Source organism: Trifolium pratense, linkage group LG4 (assembly GCF_020283565.1).
Source record: "Trifolium pratense cultivar HEN17-A07 linkage group LG4, ARS_RC_1.1, whole genome shotgun sequence".
NCBI lineage: Eukaryota > Viridiplantae > Streptophyta > Magnoliopsida > Fabales > Fabaceae > Trifolium > Trifolium pratense.
The window spans coordinates 53,690,293-53,712,896 of NC_060062.1; the positions used below are offsets into that span (position 1 = coordinate 53,690,293).

The window sequence follows — 22,604 nt, forward strand, 5'->3', positions numbered from 1 at the left end:
TTATAATCTCAACGAAAAAGAATCCGTCATATTTGATGTATGACACATCTCAAATATTATTACTTCCAATTTAGATGATATAAAAATTGCGCCTAAAAAAAACTACGCCTAAAGAAATACACATAAGTTTTGTCTTTTTTATTATATGTCTTGTAGATGATATATTAGCAATGTCTAGTTTAAGTTACAATATTAATTTGTTAGATTGAACATATTAATTAATATATCTATGAGTTTCAAGTAGTAATAATTTATTTTTTTATTGAGTAAAGAAAAAGTAAAAGAAAAATTTAAATTTTTTTTACCAATCTAATCGAATTGTCATGCATTGAATATTGGTATCATTTACTTAATTAGTAAACCAACGTGCAGCAGGCGTAGGACGAAGTTTGTCTATGACAGCACATGGCATTTAGCATGGTCAAGTTGATTTTTGGCCATTAGATCAACTAAATAATACATTTCTATCATAGTCTACCAACACCTAACACCTGATCTAACCACCCATCTTCCTCCTTGTCCGCCAACCACCACCAGCAAACTCTTCATGAAAGATGTATTCAATCAAGACCCACAATGTTTTAGTTTCTCCACTCTGACACTCTCTCAATCAACTCTTTCAAATAGTAATGATAATCTGAATCTTATAATTTTCTTAATTGTGTATTCATAAATAAATTTAGGGTCATGTTAACTTGTGCCCTAAGGGCACATGTTAAGCTATCTAAAAATAGAAATATATAGCATTTAATGATATAAAGAATTTAATGCTTAGAGAATTGAATACAACACAAATTCAATAAATATTTTCCATATTTATCTTCTTAACATGTGCCTTAAGGGCACAAGTTAACATTGTCCATAAATTTAATCTTGTAATTTTGAATCTGTTTTGTTTCGTATCCTTCAAGCTCTCCTAGCAATTTCCCAATTCCTTTAGTTTTAATAATTTCTTTTGGTGGTTGTTATTTGGAACAAGGAATGTTTATTTTTATTTCATATTTGATTATTGTTCTGGACATATGACATTTGCTCGACACACCAACGGTCACATACCTACGCGTCTTGTAACAGACAATTTACCGGAATGATGAACATTAACTGCTCATCAAGGTTTTCCAGCCGTCAAGGGCCTTGGCCCAACGCTGGGGGCTATATATACATAACCTATCGCCATTCACATGGTACGTATTTTTCTAGCATCGAAAACCTCTGCTTCACTCTCACTAACTTGAGCGTCGGAGTACCTGCATGAACAGGTACGATCAATTATTAATCAATTTATGCTGAAATTTGGGGAATATTAACTTAAGTGAACATGAATAGGATGATTAACTTTGGGGAAGATAAGTTGGAGTCTGAACATGAATAGTGTAATGTGAATCTTGAGTTTGCGGATAGTGGTGGGTAGTGGTTGAGTAAGGGAGGAGATGGGTTAAAAAAATCTACGGTTGAGGGAATATAATAAAACTGTGTTCTATATTTCATCTAACGGTCAAAAATCAACTTGACCATGGTGAACAAATTGTTCACTTAACCATACTAAATACCACCCAACACATGATCAAGTTCTTTTTATATTTTATTGCACGGTCAATATTATTTTCAATTCAAATCTTTTTTCTTTTAGTTTTCTTAATCAGTGCTCCGAAGACATTAGTTAGCATGAACCTGATTTTAATTAAAAAGACATAACTCATCAAACAATATCAATAAATTTCAAAACAATTAAATAATCATTTATATTTTACTTCAATCTATTACAAATAATCTTTTTTTTTTTTTACAAATACTATTAAAACAAGAGTGCATGAATACCACGAGGCAACGTGGAGGACATATGACATTTACACCACCACCTTTCCCCTTTCTGTCTTTGTTTTTTCTTCTTCTTTTTTTTATGCATTTTCGTAGTATTTATCTATTTATAACAAAGATACTTTTGTCTTAGAAAAATTTCCTCATCATTTCTAGTCTATCATATGGAGGAAAGTGACACCCAAACCCACCCACTCCTCACACCGTTAAACCAACCACAACATAATCAAATCCATTCAGCTGTATTCGCCGCTAATTCCGATGATATTCCTCCTATCAACGGCGCCGGTGACTTTACCAGAGAGTTTCTTATTGAATCTAAGAAACTCTGGTATCTCGCCGGCCCCGCTATCTTCACTTCCATTTCTCAATACTCTCTTGGTGCCGTTACTCAAGTTTTTGCTGGTCAAGTTGGTACTCTTCAACTCGCTGCCGTTTCAATTGAAAACTCCGTCATCGCTGGTTTCTGCTTAGGCATCACGGTAATATCGATTTTTTTTTTTTTGGGTACAATATATCGAAATCTTTAATATTGAAAATGATTACCAAAAGTGATTTTCGTGTGTGATTTCATTTTCATGTCAGATACTACATAATTTCTTCATAGTTCAAATCGAAAATGTTTGACTTCTTTTTTTTCCAATCGTTCATTCAATAGTGTCGAAGTTCATCTTTCAAATTTCAAGTGGTCAATACTATAAGTTTTAATTTATTAATGAAAATAAAAGATCCAATAACAAATTTTGATGTTGTTGTCGTACAGTAAAGATTACTCCTTCAATTCTATAATATAATTTTTTTTATTTATTTTTAGGTTCATTATAAAATAAATGTATTTAAACTATATTATAGTCTAAATATATCTATTTTACAATGAACCTACAAAACAAAATAAAACTGGAGACAGTAGTTTTTTGATTGAATAAAATGACAAAGTTTGTAAGCAAAATAGTTTAAATACAATAATGAATGATAGTAGTAATTTGTTTATTTCGACAGTACAACACCAAAACTTGGTTTTTGTCTTTTAGCACCTGCTAGATATAGGGACGTGTATTTATTTTCTTCCCATGAGTATATCTCGTAACTTCTATTGTGGTCGCAAGAGCTTGCTCTCTTGATTTGGTCACTTTCACAAAAATAAAAAAAAATAAAAATAAAATTTTTAAAAATAATGTGTCTTTTCTAAATACTATTAAACTTTTTTTTTATGTGCGTGTAAACAAATCTTTTGACCAAACATTATTGCAATAAATTATCTTATAATTATATATACTTGAACGAAATGCAAATGAATAATAAGTTGTGCTCAACCCCAAAGACTTATGACCATTCAAGTATTTTTCTGGTTGTATCTGTGGTGAAGCTTTTAAAAATATTAGGCTCATTCTAAGAAAACACCAAAACTTGAAATTATCTTTATGTATATAAGTATATTGATTACTATGAATAATCATTTCTGTTTGAATTTATTTATTTTCTCTTTACATTGTATTGTATCTAAAAAAATATAAGAACTATAAATTACAAGCTCTTAAAAATCTAATTCATCAAGTGCTAGTTCAGCGGATTTTAAATCTCCTTGAGACTAAATGGTTGTAAAATAATTATTAGGGTCATTTTAATTAGTAATAGCTTCTTCCTCACTTAAAAAAAAAATAACACTTAAAGTTGTGTTTGAACTGTCCAGTTGGGGATGGGAAGCGCATTGGAGACGCTATGCGGACAAGCTTTCGGAGCAGGAAAACTTGACATGTTAGGAATATACATGCAAAGATCGTGGTTAATTCTAAACGCCACCGCGGTTATTCTAAGTCTTCTCTACATTTTTGCGGATCCGCTTCTAAAGCTTATAGGTCAAACAATAGCAATATCAGAGGCGGCCGGGGTTTTTGCACTATGGATGATTCCTCAGCTCTTCGCTTACGCAATGAACTATCCGATACAAAAGTTCTTGCAAGCGCAAAGTAAGATAATGGTTATGGCGTGGATTTCTGTGGTCGCGTTGGTGGGACACACGTTCTTTAGTTGGCTACTTATGTTGCGGCTAGGATGGGGACTTGTTGGTGCCGCGGTGGTGCTTAATTCTTCTTGGTGGTTTATTGTGGTGGCTCAAATTGTTTATGTTTTGAGTGGGTATTGTGGTGAAGCTTGGAGTGGTTTTTCATTTCAAGCCTTTCAAAATCTTTGGGGTTTTGTTCGTCTCTCACTTGCCTCAGCTGTTATGATGTGGTTTGTTTCCTTTTAACTTTCTCAAAAGTTTATGGTATTAGTATTACTATTATTATTACTAGCGGGCCAGGCAGGCGCGTTCCGCGTCTGCCTGTGTCTAACTTATGTACCCAAAAAAAAAATACGCTTTATGTTATGGTGAGTTTGTTAATAAAAGATTTTTGTTGCTACTAAAAAAAAGCAAGGGTAATGTTGGTATTATGAAAATTCTACCCCAAAACTCATGTATTCTTTTTATATATTATAGTATAGAATAGATATAGATGAAAAAACCATAAAAAAAAAGAGAGGAAGTTAAGGGCAATTATGGAATAATTAAAAAACCATAAAGGAAGTTAAGGGCAAAATTGACCAAAAAAAATCCAGCCCAAACTCCCTTATCCCCTTTATATATTGTTATAGATTATAGTAGGATTTTATTTTTTGACAAATATTAAAGATTTAATTGACATACACTAAAACTAGCAAACACTAAATAAAAAAATTATGAGTTTATGATGATGAATGTTTTGGTTGTTATTGTCACCCAGCCTTGAAATATGGTACTTTATGGCATTAATTCTATTCGCTGGATATCTGGAGAATGCAGAAGTTTCGGTTGATGCATTATCTATATGGTGAGTCCGTGAGTAAGTGATGTGAGACCCCTTAATTAAATATTCCTTCCATTTACTAGTACTACTATATTTTTTTTTGCCTATGATGATTTAATCCAACTTGTTTGAGGTGTTTGTCGAACCAAGGTCCTGTTTTTACAAGTAAGTGTATTTCTTTTACACCACTAGTTTATTTTTAAAATATCACCCCCAATGAAACCCCATGAATTACGGAATAAAGTTCCTTAAATTTCTCACCCACCAACTCTATAACTAATTAATACTACTAACTGAAAATGAAGCATGGACCAGTTCTGTTGCAAGTATTTCAACAATCAGAGTACTAATATTTATGAATTCAAGTGGTAAGATTCTTGATCCCTTAAGCATTGATCAGAGGTTCGATTTCTGGCTCATGCTGTCTGTGGAAAAAATTTGGTTGGGAGGGGAGAATTCACCTTGTGTTCCCCACAAGTGTTTCTCACAGATTTTCGGTTGAAAATTAGTCATCGCTAACGACGGTAAAAATTTCGTACCAATATTAAAAAAAATGTAACATTTAATCTATGAATCCACTATTCAACAATTACCATCTTATCATATAACGAGTATCATTTTAGGCAATTAATGCACATAGTTTTTTTTTTACTAGATAATGCGCACATATAATGTCAAGGCTAAAAACCTGTCAAAAAATAAAAAATAATGTCAAGGCTAAAAAATATCCATATAATAATATATGAATTGTTAACCATTCGTTCTCGATACACCTTGTGTTGGGGAGACTGTTTATTAATATATATCTTATTTTGGCTTGTTAAAAAAAAAATTAATCATGTGTGACATTATTAATCAATAAAATATTGCCATTCAAAAAAAAAAATCAATAATATTGGAAAATTTTATTTTGTTGTTGATCAAATGGTAAGAATTTGGCTCATATTTTGCAATTCTCGTTTCAAATAATATAATATCATCATTGACATTAACCACATGGCAACACCCATTTTTCAATGAAAATATAATAAATTATTTTTATTCACCAATGTTGTAAATTATTTTTACTAATGCATTCAATTAAATAACATCACGTAAATATATGAGATGATATTTTAGAAATTAATCTAAAATAATAACACTATAATATCATTTGATTAAATGCATGTATAGAAAAAAACTTCCACTACACAGCAATTAGTAATCTCTTATTATATTAAGTTGTTTGTTCAAATTAAAAAAATATACTCCCTCCGGTCCTTATTATAAGGAACACTTTGGGAAAAAAAATTGGTCCTTTTTATAAGAAACTTTGACCAATTTTCAAATGTTCTAAATGTTCAATTTCACTTATGCCCTTATTTATTATGAAAGAGAATTTAAAAATAAGTAAGTTAGTTAAATAAATAGTAATTAAATAAGGGTAAACATGGAATAAATTTAAATTTATAAGAGTATTAAATAAAAATAACTATGTTAAATGTGTTTCCTTGGTCTGTGTGATTTTTTCAAAGTGTTCCTTATAAAAAGGACCGGAGGGAGTATATTATTTTGTGTGGTAGATATTTGTTAGAAATAATATAAAATCATTGATATGACTCTATCCTAATACCTTAAGGTTTTGGGATAATCAGTTATTTGACAATATTCCATCGTATTATGTTAGTATTCCATTGTTCAAAAGAGTGCAATTATTTTTCATGCATATGTTACTATGTTAGTAGTAATTTCTTTTTCGATATCGATATGTACTATTTTCATACATATGAGTTATGTTAGTAGTAGTAATAATCAAGGACGATGCCATAGAGAGTATAGACCCCACCTTGTTGTTGCTCCATTATTTTCCTATTAATATCTCGTGCGTGACCTTTCCATAATCTTTTGACCCGATTACAAATATTGGAAATGATTATACCCAAAAAAAAATAGAAATATGGGAAAGCATCCAGCTTAGCTACCCTGCTGCTGAGTATGTGATCAACTTTAAGATAGCTAGTCGTTATCATCATCAAAAGAGAAAAAAGCTAGCTAGTTGCTTTTTTTTTTTTTTGAACGGCACTAGTTGATAATTCATATGTCTATTATTATTTTAAGGCAAATGCTAAATAATGTCTCAGGGGCACTAGTTAAGAATTCAAATGTAGAAAGTTTATCTTGAGTATTGTGTAGACAACACATGAAAAGTCTAAATTTTAATTTTTTTTCAATGCATAATTTCTCTTTTATTTTCTCTTTTAGTTCCTTAACTAGTGCCCCGAGGGCACTAGTTAGCAACACCCTTATTTTAAAATATAATATCATCTCTTTTAAAAATTGTAAATGCTAATATTAGCTTAAAATGAATCTTAACATTTACAAAGTCATTAGATTTAATCTAATGGTAAGAAATTTGGATAATATGCTAAAGATTTTAAGTTTGATTTTCATCTTCATTATAACCAAAAAAAATAATCTTAACATTTACGGGTACTCCTACTTGTTAGCATTTTTTATAGACTAATTTAAACTTTTTTTTTTAATCATGATGCATTATTAAAGCTACGTATTACGTATAGTGTGTACATTCAATTTTTTAAAAATTAGCAAGACTTTTTTTTTGGTCAAGATTACCAAGACTCTTTAAAATTTAATTAGAATTAAAAAGGCTTCATGATCCAAATTCCAAAGGTATGCTAGGCTGGCTTTTTTTTTTTTTTTTTGAGGTAGCTAAGCTGGCTTGTTCCCAACCAAAAAATGAATCACATTAGTTGCCTACAACAACTCTTTCATCTTTAGCTGTGTGGTACCTTTGCTCCTTTATGGACAATTTTTTTTTCTAATAAAAAAGTTAGGGCAGAGAATTTTACCCGATTCGAAGAAAGGACACCTTTGAATTTAAAGATATTTGTATTTAACTCCTTCAAAAATATTAACGGGATTTAATCCGGAGTCTTCAGATCCAAAACATGCAATTTTATCATTTGATCAAACTTTAGAAGTTTGTGGACATTATTATTTTGCACTTATATAGAAATTATCAAATACTCTACAAAAAATTGGTCTTCATAATTAAATTTTGAAATCAATTTATAATTTGACCCTGTTTTTAATTTGCAGCGCAAACATATTGGGATGGACCGTCATGGCATCCTTTGGAGTTAACGCAGCCGTAAGGTTTGTCTCATTCAATTTCATCACAAAACAATTATTATTAATATTTTCTAAAATAGGTCCATGAATAAAAAAGTTTATATTAGAACAAAAGAAGATTTTAAAATACAACAAAAAACCTACACCTCTGTTGGTAATTACAGTGACACTGATATCTAGTGGTCGGGTTCGAATGAAATATTCAATATTTTTTCATATTTAAAATGTATGTGTCTTGTTAATTAGTAACTTTATTAGACAAAGAAAATTGTGAAAGACAATTTTATAAGACACATTATATAATGTATCTTCAATTTTCTTATTGAAATTAGTGACTAATAATTAATTAGGGAGTATAATGCATGCAATTTTTGTTCATAGTGAAATATAGGTTTGATTTAACTTAATTTGAATTGTGATTAAAACTATGCAGTGTTGAGAGTATCAAATGAATTGGGGGCATCTCATAGTGAAATATGGGTTTAATTTAACTTTTTTTTTAAACGGCAAATAAATAAATATATACATAACGGATAAAACAGTCAGAAAATAGAATAAGAGTATAAAAAATACTAAAAAATAAAATAAAAATATACCTAAGAAATTATTTAACTTAATTTGAATTGTGATTGAAACTATGCAGTGTAAGAGTATCAAATGAATTGGGGGCATCTCATCCAAGAGCAGCAAAATTCTCACTAGTGGTTGCAGTGATTACATCATTTGTCATTGGTCTCATGCTATCATTGATTTTAATAATCTTTAGAAAAGAATATCCATTATTATTTTCAAATGATCCAGCAGTGAGAGAGGTAGTGGTCGAGCTTACACCAATGTTGGCATTATGCATTGTCATCAACAACATTCAGCCAGTTCTTTCAGGTGTTGCCATTGGGGCAGGATGGCAATCAGCTGTTGCTTATGTAAATATTGCTTGTTACTATCTCTTTGGTATTCCTTTGGGCCTATTTTTTGGGTACTATCTTGACTTTGGTGTCTTGGTAAGCCTTTTTCTTCCTCTTTCTTTCATATTAGATGTTTTCTCTTTAGGTCTCCCATGGTTCTTTTTCCTTCTTGGAATTTACTTTTTTGTTCTTCAATAAAAACTTCGGTTGCTAAAAAATTCGGTTTCTGTTAACCGAATTTTTCCTGAATTTGAACTAGAAAAAACTTCGGTTTCTACGAACCGAAATTTTTAGCAAGGGCAAAATTGGAATATTTGAGGGTATAAAAGATACATAGGAGGCCTAGAGAGAAAACATCATTTCATTATAGTTACATTATTTGTTTCATCAATGGAATTTTGCCAATAAAAAAAAGTTATAACAAAATTTGACAATAATTTATATGGTTAACACTTAAGAGGTCAAAACTACATATAAACCTTAAATACATTGTTAATTACATTCAGTAGACCTCATATAGCTCCTAGCTCAAGTGACAATGTCATTTTATTAGGTCAGATGTCTTCACCCAATTTCAAAACTGAAATCTCGTAATGTGTGAATTTCAGTAATATTTGTCACTTCGTTTATAGACAATTTACATTTTAGTAGATTGTTAATGAGTTGCAATACCTTATTATATTTATTAACTATCTATAAAATATATTAACTAAATGTAAATCAGTTGATAGTTACCGGTTGAAAGGTCGATTCAAATTTGTATGTAAAAATATCACACCTCTAGTTTTTTCTTCATTGATAATTCAAATGACTCAACATTGACAAATCAAAGCCAATTGGAAAAAGGAAGATAAGAACAAAGGGTATATTCACAATACTTTTGCACATTTCAAAAGCGACTCATTAAGTGTTAGATAATTTAATCTCTAAAATTAACATTTTGAAATGATTTATAAAACTAAGAATTCTCTATAATATATAATAGTCATCTTTAAGAGACTAATATGATTGAAATTTTGAATTTCATGTATTATTTATTTTGTAGTTTTTATTTTTCTCCATTGTTGTAATTGGGATAATTTTGGATGGATTAATAATTCTTCTATGGTGGATGATTTCTAGGGGATATGGTCTGGAATGTTGTCAGGAACAGTCCTACAAACTCTTGTTTTATTCTTCATGGTCTATAGAACTGACTGGAATAATGAGGTAAAAATATATTTAGCAGTATTTATTATATTATTAAAAAGGTTGTAAATATAGTAAATATATTGATTACATGCTAATTTTCAATGTAAATGACAGGCATCACTTGCGGAAGCAAGAATAAGCAAGTGGGGTGGGCATAGTAAAGATTTGAAGATGAAAGATAATGAGAAGAATCATCAAGAAATACATGAAACTTCTGCAAATTCTAGCAGCAGCTAATTCATGCCTATATGTTGTCAGGAGAAATATCTAATTTGGCACAAATTCAAATAAAAAATATTTGAGCACTCACTCATAAATAAAAAAAAAATTGAGACACAAAAAAGAATTAAATAATTTGATTAATTTTTTTATTTATATGTGCCTAAATTATTTTTAATTTGGAGTTGTGTCCATGTAAATGTTTCTCTGTTTTCGATTGTGAATCTATTAGTGTTGTGACAGTAACATTATTTCACTGCAATTCACCCAAGTTTTAGAGAGGTCATATGTTGTTCTTTGATCAAATTCTTCACTATTTTTAATTTTTGTTGTGTTAAAGTGGATATTCATCCAAGAAGTCTCACATTGAATAGTTGGTAGAAAAAAGAGGTAGAAGATTATTATAAGTATGGAGAATTATATTGAATTTTATTCACCGTAACTCTAGATTTTCGTGTGTATTGAGGTTTTGGTAGTTGTGAGTCTTGCAAAGAAAGTTTACAATTTTTCTGTGCAAAAGTCATAGTTGAAAGGGTTTTGAAATTTTGGTTAGTGTAAAAAATTATAATTGTGTGAAAGTTTGAGAAATTGCAATTTTGTTTAGTTTTATTCATTGTATGAAGATTATGTTTATTTTTGTCTATTGTGTGGAGACTTTTTCTGATTACTTTCCCAACAAGTTTAATGTGCTTATGTAAATTCATCAACGGAGTATATTAGGTTATCAACCATAATTTGTTTTTACTTTGATTTGGTGAATTCCATTTGTGTTTATTTGGATAATGTATTGCTCTTTCTGTATTATTAACTATTATATCGGTCGTGGAAATTTGCTTTTTAGGCCCCATGTATTGCTTTTCAGGCCCCCATGCTGACCAAAACGCCCTTAAGCACAGCTTCGGAATAACAATCCGAAATTATTTAAATTTGGAAGTTAGATTCCGAACCTTACATTTATAAAGAGAAAAGGTGAGTTGTTAAGACAAAATGAATAGAAAAGTAGGGATCTGGATTGTCTACGGTAAAAATACCACACAGTTGGCCGCTGTTTTAAATCATGAATGTTGATCTTCAATCTGTTTCCGAAAACTAGATTTCGGAACTTATTTTTCCGAAATGGTAATAACACGGTGCAGAAAATAACATGTCATGTTTATAATGTTTTTTCTAAAGTTTTCAGCAATAGCAGAACATAGAAAATGAAGTGTATAAGAAAACACGTATGGAAATTAAAGAAAGAGTTCTCTAGAATAAAATGGAGAAAATCGCCGCCCACCACCGTCCGCCGCCGGAGCTCCGCCGTGCCGGCCGCCGGTGGTCCGGCGTTGACCAATTCCTCCACCACCTTATTAATTATTTATTTATTAAATTATATAATTAATTGAATTTGGAAATTTTTTTTTTTTTAAAAAAAACTATTGGGCTTTTTCCTTATTGGGCCTCAATTTAAAAACCAATTTTAAACCAATTATAAAAAATTGGATAGGGTTTAGAATTGGTTTTTTTGTATTGGATTGGTTTGGTTTTTTTTTAAAATGGATTTGGTTATTAATTTTGGATATGGTTTGGTTAATGATTTGGTTAAGGTTACTTGGATTTTTTGCACACCCCTATTTGTGACTAGGAAATGTTTTAATTGGATCTCAAGAAAAAGAATTGGATCTCAAGAAAAAGAAGAGGCACCGCCAACACCCCTCCACCGTTTGCCCCACTGATATCACTTGAGATCACCAAAAGCAGAAAATATACGTAGCCAATTCAACCAAAAAAAGATACATATTCATGTTTTATATATATATATATATATATATATATCCATGAATCTAGCTTACTCAAGAGCAAAAATCTGCCAATTTAGACCCCTTATTTTTCACTCACACATGAGTGTAACACAATAGCAAAACTCTGCCAATTATGTCAAATATTTTTTATCAAGTTCAAAGATTATTATCAGGTTCAATATATGGTGCAAAATAAGCTGTGAGAATAATTATATCAGGTTCAAACACACACACACACACACACACACACACACACGTTTAAGCATTTTGTCAAACTTGGTGCACAGAGCATAATCAGGAACGAAACAAAGCATCAACAGAGCAGAAAATCGCAAATCCCTATACCTAAATTCAATCAAAACCCCAAACCAAACAAAGCATCCATAAAATGCAAATCATCTGACGGTGCAAATCATATTGTTACTCGAAAAATAAGATAACCAGTCAATAAATGACTTATAAAACCAATAACAGCATATTTGAAATTGAAAGTTCAAAACCCTAAAACATATATCCAAATAACAAAAACATGATTAATAAAACGAAAAACCCTAATTAATTAATTAATTAATTAAGCAGTAAGAAGAACAGCACCACCAGCCTCTTTAATCTTGTTCTCAGCAATCTTTGAAATGAGCTTAGCTTTAACAACAAGAGGTTGATTCTGTGGCAAAACACCTTTACCAAGAACCTTACAGGAGCAAAACCATTGGATTTGGAAGCTTTATCTTTCAGCTCTTGAGGTAAAAGAGACCAGAGAGTATCAATGTTAACGGTAGGACAGTGGAATTTGTTGCGTAGTTTGTGAAAGTATCGCATACCTACTTTACCGAAGTAACCTGGATGGTACTTGTCGAATAGGATACGGTGGTGATGCATACCTCCGGCGTTACCTCTTCCTCCTGGATGCTTGCGGTGTTTTCCGATACGGCCATGGCCGGCGCTCACGTGACCTCGCTTCTTGCGGGTTTTCTTCAGGCTGGTTGTCATTTTTGTTGAATTAGGGTTTCAATTGCGTTTTTGTATGAAAGGGTTTTGGGTTTTGGGCTTCGTCGAGATGTTACTGAGTTGGGCTTTTGTAACACGACGTCGAGATGTTACTGAGTTGGGCTTTTGTAACACGACCGACCTAAGATATATTTCTTTTTGCGCCCCCGTATTTCTTGTTAAGCCGGAATTTCTTGTTTTAATTTTTACTCTAAATAAAATTAAGGGCCCTAAAACGAAAATTTATTTATTTATAGGTAAAGAAGAAAAAGTGTGACGAAAATTATCTTTTAGGTTTTTCTAACTCTCTAAGGAGGCGCCGTCTTCCCTTCTCACTCTCTCCACCGTCATGTGTGTATTTTTCTAATTAAGGTAATTGGAAATTCTTTTTCATATGCTTTCTATGTAAGTTAACCTAACCTTTTTTAATTTACTTTAACTAAATAAACACTATGATTGATTTCTAATATTTTAATCAACTTGTGATATTTTTGTGATTTATTGTTTCTATTACTGAATTCTTGAAAGTTATTAGGGTACATAACAAAACAAACCTTGATGTCGTTGATTGTTTGTTATAAATTTTAGGCTCCTCAACTATGATTTTATTTCTCTAAAATTAGTCATTCTATTTAAAAATCATTACTTCAAAATAATAATTTAACATGTTTTAAACAATGTGCCATACAATATGGTAATATTGAATGATCAAAAGTTACAAAATTACAAAAAAAAAAAAAAAAAACTCATTGTAACTTTGTATACTGTATCATTTAAAATATATGAATCACAATTTAAATATCAAAATCTAATGTAAAGATCAAAACTTAGTAATTTTGTGAGCCAAAACTATAATTAAGCCTAAATTTTATTTAAGGTTGATCTTTTTTCCTTCCAATTGTGATTCTTTATTTATTTAATTAACAATTTTTTTTTTATCCTTTACGAGCTCAAGACTCCAAGTTCATTATTTCACCATATATGAATTCCTAACGTATTTATATTAGTACATATGTTGTAAATTTGTTTAAATTAATTAGTTAATTATTCTAAATCAGGTAATTAAGATGCAAGGAGGAAGAAAAATGGCCAAACTACATCTTCCGGAACATTTAATCTATGACATATTGTCCAGATTACCTACAAAGTCTATAATTCGATTTATGTGTGTGAGCCAAACATGGAACTCTTTGATACAAGATCCTTATTTTACTCGGCTCCGCCGCCAAAACTTAGACAACCTCCTATTCCTTGTTGTTTGTCATAAATTTGACTGGTCTGAGCGAATAAATAAGTTTCAACCCGGTATCTTTGTAGGTAATATACCAACTCATGAAGACCAAGGGTCACTTGAACTAAACAATTCTACACACATTCTCACTATGCCCAAAATTCCCAGCTTTGATGTCCATTATGTGAATGGTTTGATTTGTTCATATTCTAGATTGTACTTGTACGATCCTGACAATGTCATACATATACACATATGTAACCCAACAACTCGACAAGTTGTCGCCCTTCCCCGCGACAACAATTTAGATTTTTATCCAAAGTTTCTTCTCCGCACAAATTTTGGATACGACCCTTTGGGAGATAATTATAAGGTTCTTAATGTCATTTTCACCGAGACTGATTTATTTCAAAAATTGAGGATTTTAACAGTTGGTGATAATGTATGGAGGAATGTTGGTCATGCCATACCCTTTGATTTAATGTCAAATATAGTAAAACGTATTGGTACTTGTGTCAATGGTGCTATACATTGGTTAGATTTTAGCCGAAATGTCATATTGGTGTTTGATTTGGGGATTGAGCAATTTAGAGAAATTCCTATCTTTGAATTTCATATGATACCTTCAACCCGCATTATTTTGTTTAGTGGACATTTATGCTTAGTAAATCATTATTTAAGTGGTGAGGTACATATGTCAATTTTAAAGGACTATGAAAATCATGTGTGGATTAAGCATGAAAGGATCATTATTAGTAAAGAAGATTCATTTTGGATATATCGAAGACTACTTCCTTTGTGCAAAACAGACACACAAGAGATCATATTGTTGTCGAGAAATATGCCTAGCAAACAATTACAAGTTTGTTATTATGATACAAAGACAAGAAGCGCTAGGAGAATTTTTGCAGTCAAAGGAAGTTCTTCGTGTCCTTCTGACGAATTTTATTATTGGAGTATACATAATTCAAAATCGTTGTTTGTATATAAAGAAAACTTCAAACAGTTATAATATTATTCATATGTTTTTTTGTTTTTTTTTCACCCTCTAGTTCCTAGGGGAAGGGGGCCTTAGTAGTCCAGAGTTCGGGGCGAGTTCTGACATCAAGTGGTTTCAGTCCCCTCCCAAATGCAATTGCGGGGGTCATATGCATTTTTATTGAATGATAGTCCTACTTCGAACAATGGTTTATTTAAAGATAGGAAAATAATAACCAATATGTATATCACGACAGCCGCAATTGTCCCGAAAAATCATGGAGATGATCTCCATGATTTTGGTAAGTTTGCTTTCGATTTGCATTTGCCGTCAAATTTTGTTTTGTTGTCAATTGTTGATTCTTTTGTATCAAATTTTTTTGTGAGTAACAAGATCCTATTTAAGTCTAGTTTGTTGATGTGTGTTGTATCAGTCAGTCAGTATAAGGTCCTGCTTATGGCTACAATTTCAATTTCAATTTTAGAACATACCTGATTTCAACAAATTTTAGAATCAGTGGCAAAAAAAATTCATTGCCAAAGTCCCAAAGTTCAAAGCACATTCTTGTTTGGAAACAATATCTTGCTTTTGAGATGAAATGTCATGCTTTTCATTGATTATCTTGATCTGATATATACAAGTATAATGTTGAAAACAATATCTACTCATTCTAAATATAATATAATTGCCCTAGTATTAAACTATTTACAATTAAACAGATGGTAAGAATCATAAATTGGAGATATGTATGAGTTCCCTTCTTCAATTACAACATCAAAACCAAAATTGAATTGTGCTCACATGTGAATATTGGTATACCAGTTGCTTTATCAGTGTTAAACCCTCTTCCCAAATCCCACCAACCAAACCACCATAGTATTTGAGATACACAGAACAGTAGTATTGTCTTTCACTACAAATTCTTCCAGTAACTAACTAATTATCAACACAGCTGAGCAATTGAAGCACTTTCATAGCTTTCTCCAGAAGGCTGTTCCTGTCCTTCAATCTTGGTCGGAGAAGAGAAAGCTTTGTCACAAAAGAGGAATAGAAAGAGCCAAAGAGGGTCATGAACGATGAACAAGTGAATGGAATGAAAAACAAGGTCATGTGAATTGTTTAAAATTAAAATCTAATCTAAACCATTAATTTAATTTGATGGTTGAGATTTAACCCTCTCACCCTCTCATTTTAAAATCCCTCCTATTTGAAAGTTCCCCAATAAAGTATATGTATCAATTGATATAGTTGCAGATTGTTTTTTGTACACTAGTTGCTTGCAGATGGTCTCCACTTCTTTTTTTTATTGTGGAACTAAGCTTATCGTATAAACTAACATATCATCTAGATATCTTGTTGTACAAGCTACTCTAACTGGTCTTAGTCTCCTGCGCGGATCCTGAACATCTTTATGTTGTAATACAGGTAGTAACATGTTAAACTAAGCATAGAGTATTATAACTACACTAGTATAAACTAACAGATCATCTAGATAGCTTGTTGCACAAGTTACTCGGTTCATACGTTTAATTATGGAACCAGGTTAATTTTGGACTCAAGCCATACATACAGTTTTTAATAGGGCGTGTTACTTGTTAGAAGGCTGAATACGACGCAACAAGCAAAGCTGCAACAGAAGTGATTTCGGGTCTGCTAGATGGAAAAAACTAGATGCGTCATTTTCGTCCTAAGAAGGTATTTACTTTCTGAAGGTTAGTGCTTTGATAGATATGATTCATCCAACCTCATTTTGAAATTATTTTTCAGGCACCAGTCCCTAACTGGCTTAGAGAGGAAATAAAGAAAACAGTCATTGCCGCTCCTTCAGCAGATCATCCAAAAGGTGAACAAACACTTGTGCGTGATGGCATTGATAAATCATATGTGAAGGCTGATGATGAGACAGACAGTAAAAGTATTGATTCGTCTAGATCAGCTGAGGATGAAGAGGACGAAGAGGTTTGCTTGTTTACTATTTCTTCCCATAAAATTAAACTCTCTCTCTCTCTCTACACACACACACATATACATGCTTCATTTGTTATTGAATGTCCTTCATGCACTTCCAGATTTGATATGACATATAATGTATGATCAGGTTGAAGTTGATAGAACTGCAGCAATCAATCAAGAAATAAGAAAAATTCTTACTGATGTTCTTTTGAAGGTAAGCATTGTTTGAAACATGAACTGTTGTCTTATTTAACATCTTTTTTTTTTTTGTGGAAAAAAAATGTTAAATAAGACGCAACAATTCATGATTAACATCTGTATACTGCTGTGGCAGAAAAAGATATATTACAGTTCTAATTTTATAGCCTCTTCCTTAGGTTACTGATGAATTATTTGATGAAATTGCAACCAAAGTTCTTAGTGAAGACGATCTTCCTGCTGAAGGTAATTTCCCGATCCTTCTAATTTTCTCTATCTTCCTTACGCACAAATGATTAAATGCCAGCTATGCAGCATTAGGTATTGGAAGCTCTAACAGTTATTTTTTTCCCCAGTGGGTCATAATGTTGACACTTCAAACCATAAGGCATCAACCTCTCCACCCTATGCTCTGGTTGCTAAGGCAACTGCTAAAGTTTTAGTTCCAGTTAAAGCAAAGGAAATAGAGAATGATGGTGCCGATGAAAAATCTAATTCAAGCTCTCCTGGAGATGTTTTAGGTCTTGGAAATTATGGTTCTGATGCCGATGATGAAATTGAGAGTTCCACTGTGCCTGCTCCTGCAAAAGATGATGCGTATATGGAGAATAATATAGGTAAAACCAACACATCGCTATCCAGAAATAGCAATGGTGATGCAATTGATCAATTACATGATGCTAAGATGACCGAAGAATCTGATCATTCAGATTCTTCCAAGATAGTTTATAATGGTTATAGCTCGAAAGACATGTCAGGGGTGGCAAGATCTGAATTGCCCGGAAAGAATGGTGTGGAGAAAGCCACAGATGATCATCTAGGAAATGAAAGCAGAAGAAAATCAGAAAAAAATGACCGACATGACAAGAGTTCTTCCGAGAAGGATTTTAAGGAGGCAAAAAGTAGTCACAAGTCCAGGACAGATGAAAAAGGTGACGAGAGCAAACGAAGAAAGGATGAAAGAAATCAGAAAAAGGAACGGATTACATCAGTGAGTCAAATGAAAGATCGAAAGAGCACAATGTAAGGCATGGGGAGAAGTCAAAGGAATCAGAATCAAGGAAAAGGTCCTCCCATGTTGATGTCAAGGATGATAGGAAGGGAGGAGAAAAATCTCACAGAGGTCGTACAACTGAAGATACTAGCCGGAAAAAGGAGCATTCAAAGGATAAGGGGGAGCATAAATCTAGGCGAAGAGAAGCTGGTGACCATGACAGGCACAAAAGAAGGCGTTCTTCGTCAGTAAGCAGTAGAGGTAGACCCAGCAAGGATCATAGTCATGCCGATGATTCAAGTGGTGAAGGCTCAGATGGCTCGAAAAGGTTCAGAACAGATTCCATTTTCCCTTCATTTTTCATGGTTGTCATATAGTGCCTAATTTCATCTACACTAGTTTAAACTAACAGATCATCTAGATAGCTTGTTGCACAAGTTACTCAGTTCATACGTTTAATTATGGAACCAGGTTAATTTTGGACTCAAGCCATACATACGGTTTTTAATAGGGCGTGTTACTTGTTAGAAGGCTGAATACGACGCAACAAGCAAAGCTGCAACAGAAGTGATTTCGGGTCTGCTAGATGGAAAAAACTAGATGCGTCATTTTCGTCAAATGTTTATACGGTGGGCATTGGTATTTAGATTAGGGATGATCAAGACTAATTTGTGTTTGCCAAAACTGAATGGATTACCTCTCTATTTGAAAACCAGTAACCTATAACCCTCAAATCAAAATGTTTGTTTGTTTACTCATCAATTGTGGTACTAAAGCATCAACACAGAAAATGACTTCCTCACAAAACTCAAATTAAATTCTTAACGACCATGTTCATCCGCAATACAAATCAGAAGCGCAATTAAAATTCGACGCAACGGTGCTTCTTAATTAATGATATAATTTGGACAAACAAACCAGTATCAACAGTGTATTAGATAATCATCACACGATATCAAACTAGTACATGTAGTATAGACAACCAAACCAAACCAACACAGAATCAAACTAGTAGTAATTACTTAGCACACCTAACTAGTAATCATCAATCTGATAATCTTGATACACACAAATAAACTAGTAATCATTTCTGAAACTAGTCCTCATAATCACCAAACTGCTCATCCTGACTCTGACTTGAAATTGTGCATAAACTTAGCTCTAACAAATCCCTTCAATCCCTATATGAAATTGTGCATAAACTTAGATCACTTCACTCCCTATATGAAATTGTGCATAAACTTAGCTCTAACAAAGTGGTATCTACATATATAGTTCCAACAGAACTGACATTATTATATAGTACTTCAAATGGATCTCCGACAAATTAGTGGTTTGTCCAACCAGTTGTCGATCGGTGTAAGAGCTGAGAAACCTCGAGCTCGACAGCCATGATCGAATTCGAATAGTGGAAAACATGCAGCCTTGACTGCTGATCGATAACAGCTTGAACCACTTTGATGAGTTCATTGAATTACATACGTACGCGTACATAACACTACTCCTTGCAATATTGAAACTTAGCATTCAGTGAAGATACTTGTAAATTCTGAAGAAGGAAATTTACTCACTAGACTAATTGGAAGTTTGTATGCCTAATCATTAATTCATGCTGCAAGATTTACAAAATAATTAAACTTCCTTTCCTATGGACAACCAAAACCAGTATCAACAATAAAATAATTACACAGACAATTAAACAATAAAATCATCAGCACCAGCACAATTAAAATTCAACCAAATTTTTACAATATAAACAGTGCTTCTTAGTTTGGACAAAACAAACAAACCAGTATCAACAATGTATGAAATATATGTTCATAGAAAGCTAATGTATATTTACAACCAAACCAACACACAATCAAACTCTAGTAATCATCACTCAAAAGTAGTAATTCTGACAATCATAATCATCGATCAAACTGTTAATCCTAACTTTAAGTCATGGAAGCTTCAACCTTAGTCAGATAACTAGGATCATACTCAGCACGATAAAATTGTACGAGTTTTAAGAACTTCACTTCTTTCTGCAATCACAATATATATACATTTTAAAATTAGAAATTCATGATCATCGATGTATGTTTTTAAAATGAAATTAAATGCAGCAATGTTAAAGACCTCTGTGTCTTCAGTTTGCAGCGGGAAGTGGAGCCCTATCGAAGAATTTTGCAAACGCTCAGGATTCTTGGTCCATTCATTCTTTGCTTCCAGTATCTTTGATTTCACCGTGTCCATCTGCATGCAGTAAATGAAAATATTCATTGTTAGCATTCAACATATATAGTTATTTATTTGTACATAGCATTCAATAATCCTATTTTAATCATTTTCATATACTACTGTCAAGGAATTCAAACCATTGTTCTTCACAACATAAATTATAGATAAACATATAGAGTTCAATGTTTCAACCTATCTATGTCAGTCTTACATATCCAGCTTCTTATTAAGTATGTCAAAAATCAGACTTGTTATAGAGGATATGAATTAGGAAACAAACCTCAAATTTGGAATAACATTCCACACCATTCTCACCAGTACTGTTACAGTCAGGACAAAAAAGATTAACTATATCTTTCACACCTTCTACCTCCATCGTTTGTGCATATTCACACCATAATATCCATTGGAGTAGACAACTTGTATGAAAAGAATGAAATACACTTTTACTCGATTTATTCCTTGCTCTCGAATTGCAACATACTATTTTCCCAAAACTTGTGCCTGGATCTTCCAAAAGAGAAGCAACATCTCTGCCATCAAGAAAAATTTTATTGCACATCCCACAATATGAGTTTGCAATCCCACGCCCATACCGCATGATAACGACTCTAATTAGGTCGTCATCCTTAACTTCAACACTAGTAAGGTCGTTATCATCCTTCCCTATCCACTCACACCAAATTTTCTCAATCTCTTCATTAGAAGAATACCTCCCAAAAATCTGTGATTTTCCGATCTTCAAAGTATCCCCATGAGCAGGTATAAGAAAACAGCTACTATATGCTTTCACACGAGGATTCACAATCTCAGGGTCATACTCAAACTTTTCGATAGCAAGGTCATCGTCGTCGTCAATGGCTTTCAAACAATCTTTAAAAGTTTTGAAGCCTTGAGAGTCATTTTTAAACGCTTCTTGTTTTTCACGGTAAGACATATCTTCTTCTTTGATTGAAGAATCAAACAACAGAACACCGTCATTGAAAGGCCATCTGTTAATGTTTCTTTTCAGGAGGGTAAGCTTAGCTAAATTCAAATTTTTCTTGTGAGCATCACTCTTAAGATGACCTACCAGAGATTCTACATCTACATTTAATTCTTTACATAACATACAATGGTAAAATCGATAGTGATTTGGATGATTGCGTAACTCAACATAGTAGTGCCGACGAATCCTCAAACATTTGATCAAGGTTTCCGGTGAATCGATATCCATATCCATCCAAAGCTTTAAGAATGACTTGAAGAGTGAAAAAAAAAGAATGAAGAATAAAAGGTTTCTGGTGAAAGAAAAAAAAAGAAATAGTGTGACTTGAAGAATGAAATAAGCTTTGCAGTGGCAGAGAGATATGTAAAAGAAAAACTATAGAGTTGAGAGAGAGAGAGAGAGAGAGAGAGAGAGAGAGAGAGAGAGAGAGAGAGAGAGAGAGAGAGATGGTAAAAGAAAAATCAATACAGTTTTATTTTATAACTCTTCCAAGATCAAGATGATCAAGAAATTGAACCTGATATACATGGATAGAGTTAGTTAGTTAGTTTGTTAATTAGGTAGTTAGTTTCTTAACTCTTCCAAGATCAAGATGATCAAGAAATTGAACCTGATATACATGGATAGAGTTAGTTAGTTTGTTTGTTAATTAGGTAGTTAGTTTCTTAACTCTTCCAAGATCAAGATGATCAAGAAATTGAACCTGATATACATGGATAGAGCAAAATTCCAAAACATGTTAGAATTTGAGAGGACATAGGCGACCACAAATTTGTGAGGGCATTGGTTTGGCTTCTACAAATTTTCCTCTCATTCTTTACAACATGATCTATATATACACTATGAACTAAAATGAAAAATTATAACACAATCAGAATCATCATAAATTGGAGAACTTGAACTTCATCTTTGAATGAAGAGAACAGCACCAACTAATCCCAACCATATTGTCAAACCAACCCAGAAAGCTCGATTTTTTCCTAGTCCAGCAGGTGGTCTCCACACAAGAGAGTCCAAAAGGTTATCTTTAGATGATGGAAAAGGACTGGTTATCGATCCAGTCTTTCGATCCTTGTTTTTGTCGGTCCATGTACTCCCATAACTACATATGAATAAATTTGTAGTTATAATCAAACCAACAGAAAAATCTATACCAAGTTATAATGATCCTCAATACCAA

General features: G+C 32.4%; 4 protein-coding genes and 1 pseudogene across 6 annotated transcripts; 3 read left to right on the plus strand and 2 right to left on the minus strand.

The window, feature by feature from the left end:
* The first annotated feature begins 1,742 nt into the window (after positions 1–1,742).
* LOC123924477 (protein DETOXIFICATION 30-like) lies at positions 1,743–10,699 on the plus strand. The gene is made up of 7 exons (XM_045977380.1): positions 1,743–2,300; positions 3,509–4,050; positions 4,581–4,667; positions 7,743–7,799; positions 8,419–8,776; positions 9,803–9,889; positions 9,986–10,699. The coding sequence occupies exons 1-7, from the start codon at positions 1,983–1,985 to the stop codon at positions 10,106–10,108; spliced, it is 1,572 nt and encodes a 523-aa protein (XP_045833336.1). The 5' UTR covers positions 1,743–1,982; the 3' UTR covers positions 10,109–10,699.
* Positions 10,700–12,271: 1,572 nt separating this feature from the next.
* Positions 12,272–12,879, minus strand: LOC123924478 (annotated as a pseudogene).
* A 1,064-nt stretch (positions 12,880–13,943) lies between these two features.
* On the plus strand, positions 13,944–15,101 carry LOC123922910 (putative F-box protein At2g16220). The gene has a single exon (XM_045975571.1). It carries the CDS (start codon positions 13,944–13,946, stop codon positions 15,099–15,101), a length of 1,158 nt encoding a protein of 385 aa, XP_045831527.1.
* A 1,638-nt stretch (positions 15,102–16,739) lies between these two features.
* LOC123922912 (protein starmaker) lies at positions 16,740–18,590 on the plus strand. Its single transcript, XM_045975572.1, has 6 exons — positions 16,740–16,763; positions 16,836–17,027; positions 17,167–17,235; positions 17,399–17,465; positions 17,576–18,210; positions 18,309–18,590. The coding sequence occupies exons 1-6, from the start codon at positions 16,740–16,742 to the stop codon at positions 18,588–18,590; spliced, it is 1,269 nt and encodes a 422-aa protein (XP_045831528.1).
* A 1,349-nt stretch (positions 18,591–19,939) lies between these two features.
* Positions 19,940–22,604, minus strand: LOC123924479. 3 transcript variants are annotated; one of them, XM_045977381.1, is made up of 4 exons: positions 22,128–22,604; positions 20,717–22,034; positions 20,335–20,451; positions 19,940–20,240 (listed from the first exon to the last, which is right to left on the minus strand). In XM_045977381.1, exons 2-4 carry the CDS (start codon positions 21,656–21,658, stop codon positions 20,151–20,153), a joined length of 1,149 nt encoding a protein of 382 aa, XP_045833337.1. In that variant the 5' UTR covers positions 21,659–22,034; positions 22,128–22,604; the 3' UTR covers positions 19,940–20,150. The 3 variants fall into 3 exon arrangements, with proteins under 3 accessions (XP_045833337.1, XP_045833339.1, XP_045833338.1); XM_045977383.1 differs by having other exon boundaries at positions 20,717–21,941; positions 22,128–22,603; XM_045977382.1 differs by lacking the exon at positions 22,128–22,604 and having other exon boundaries at positions 20,717–22,043.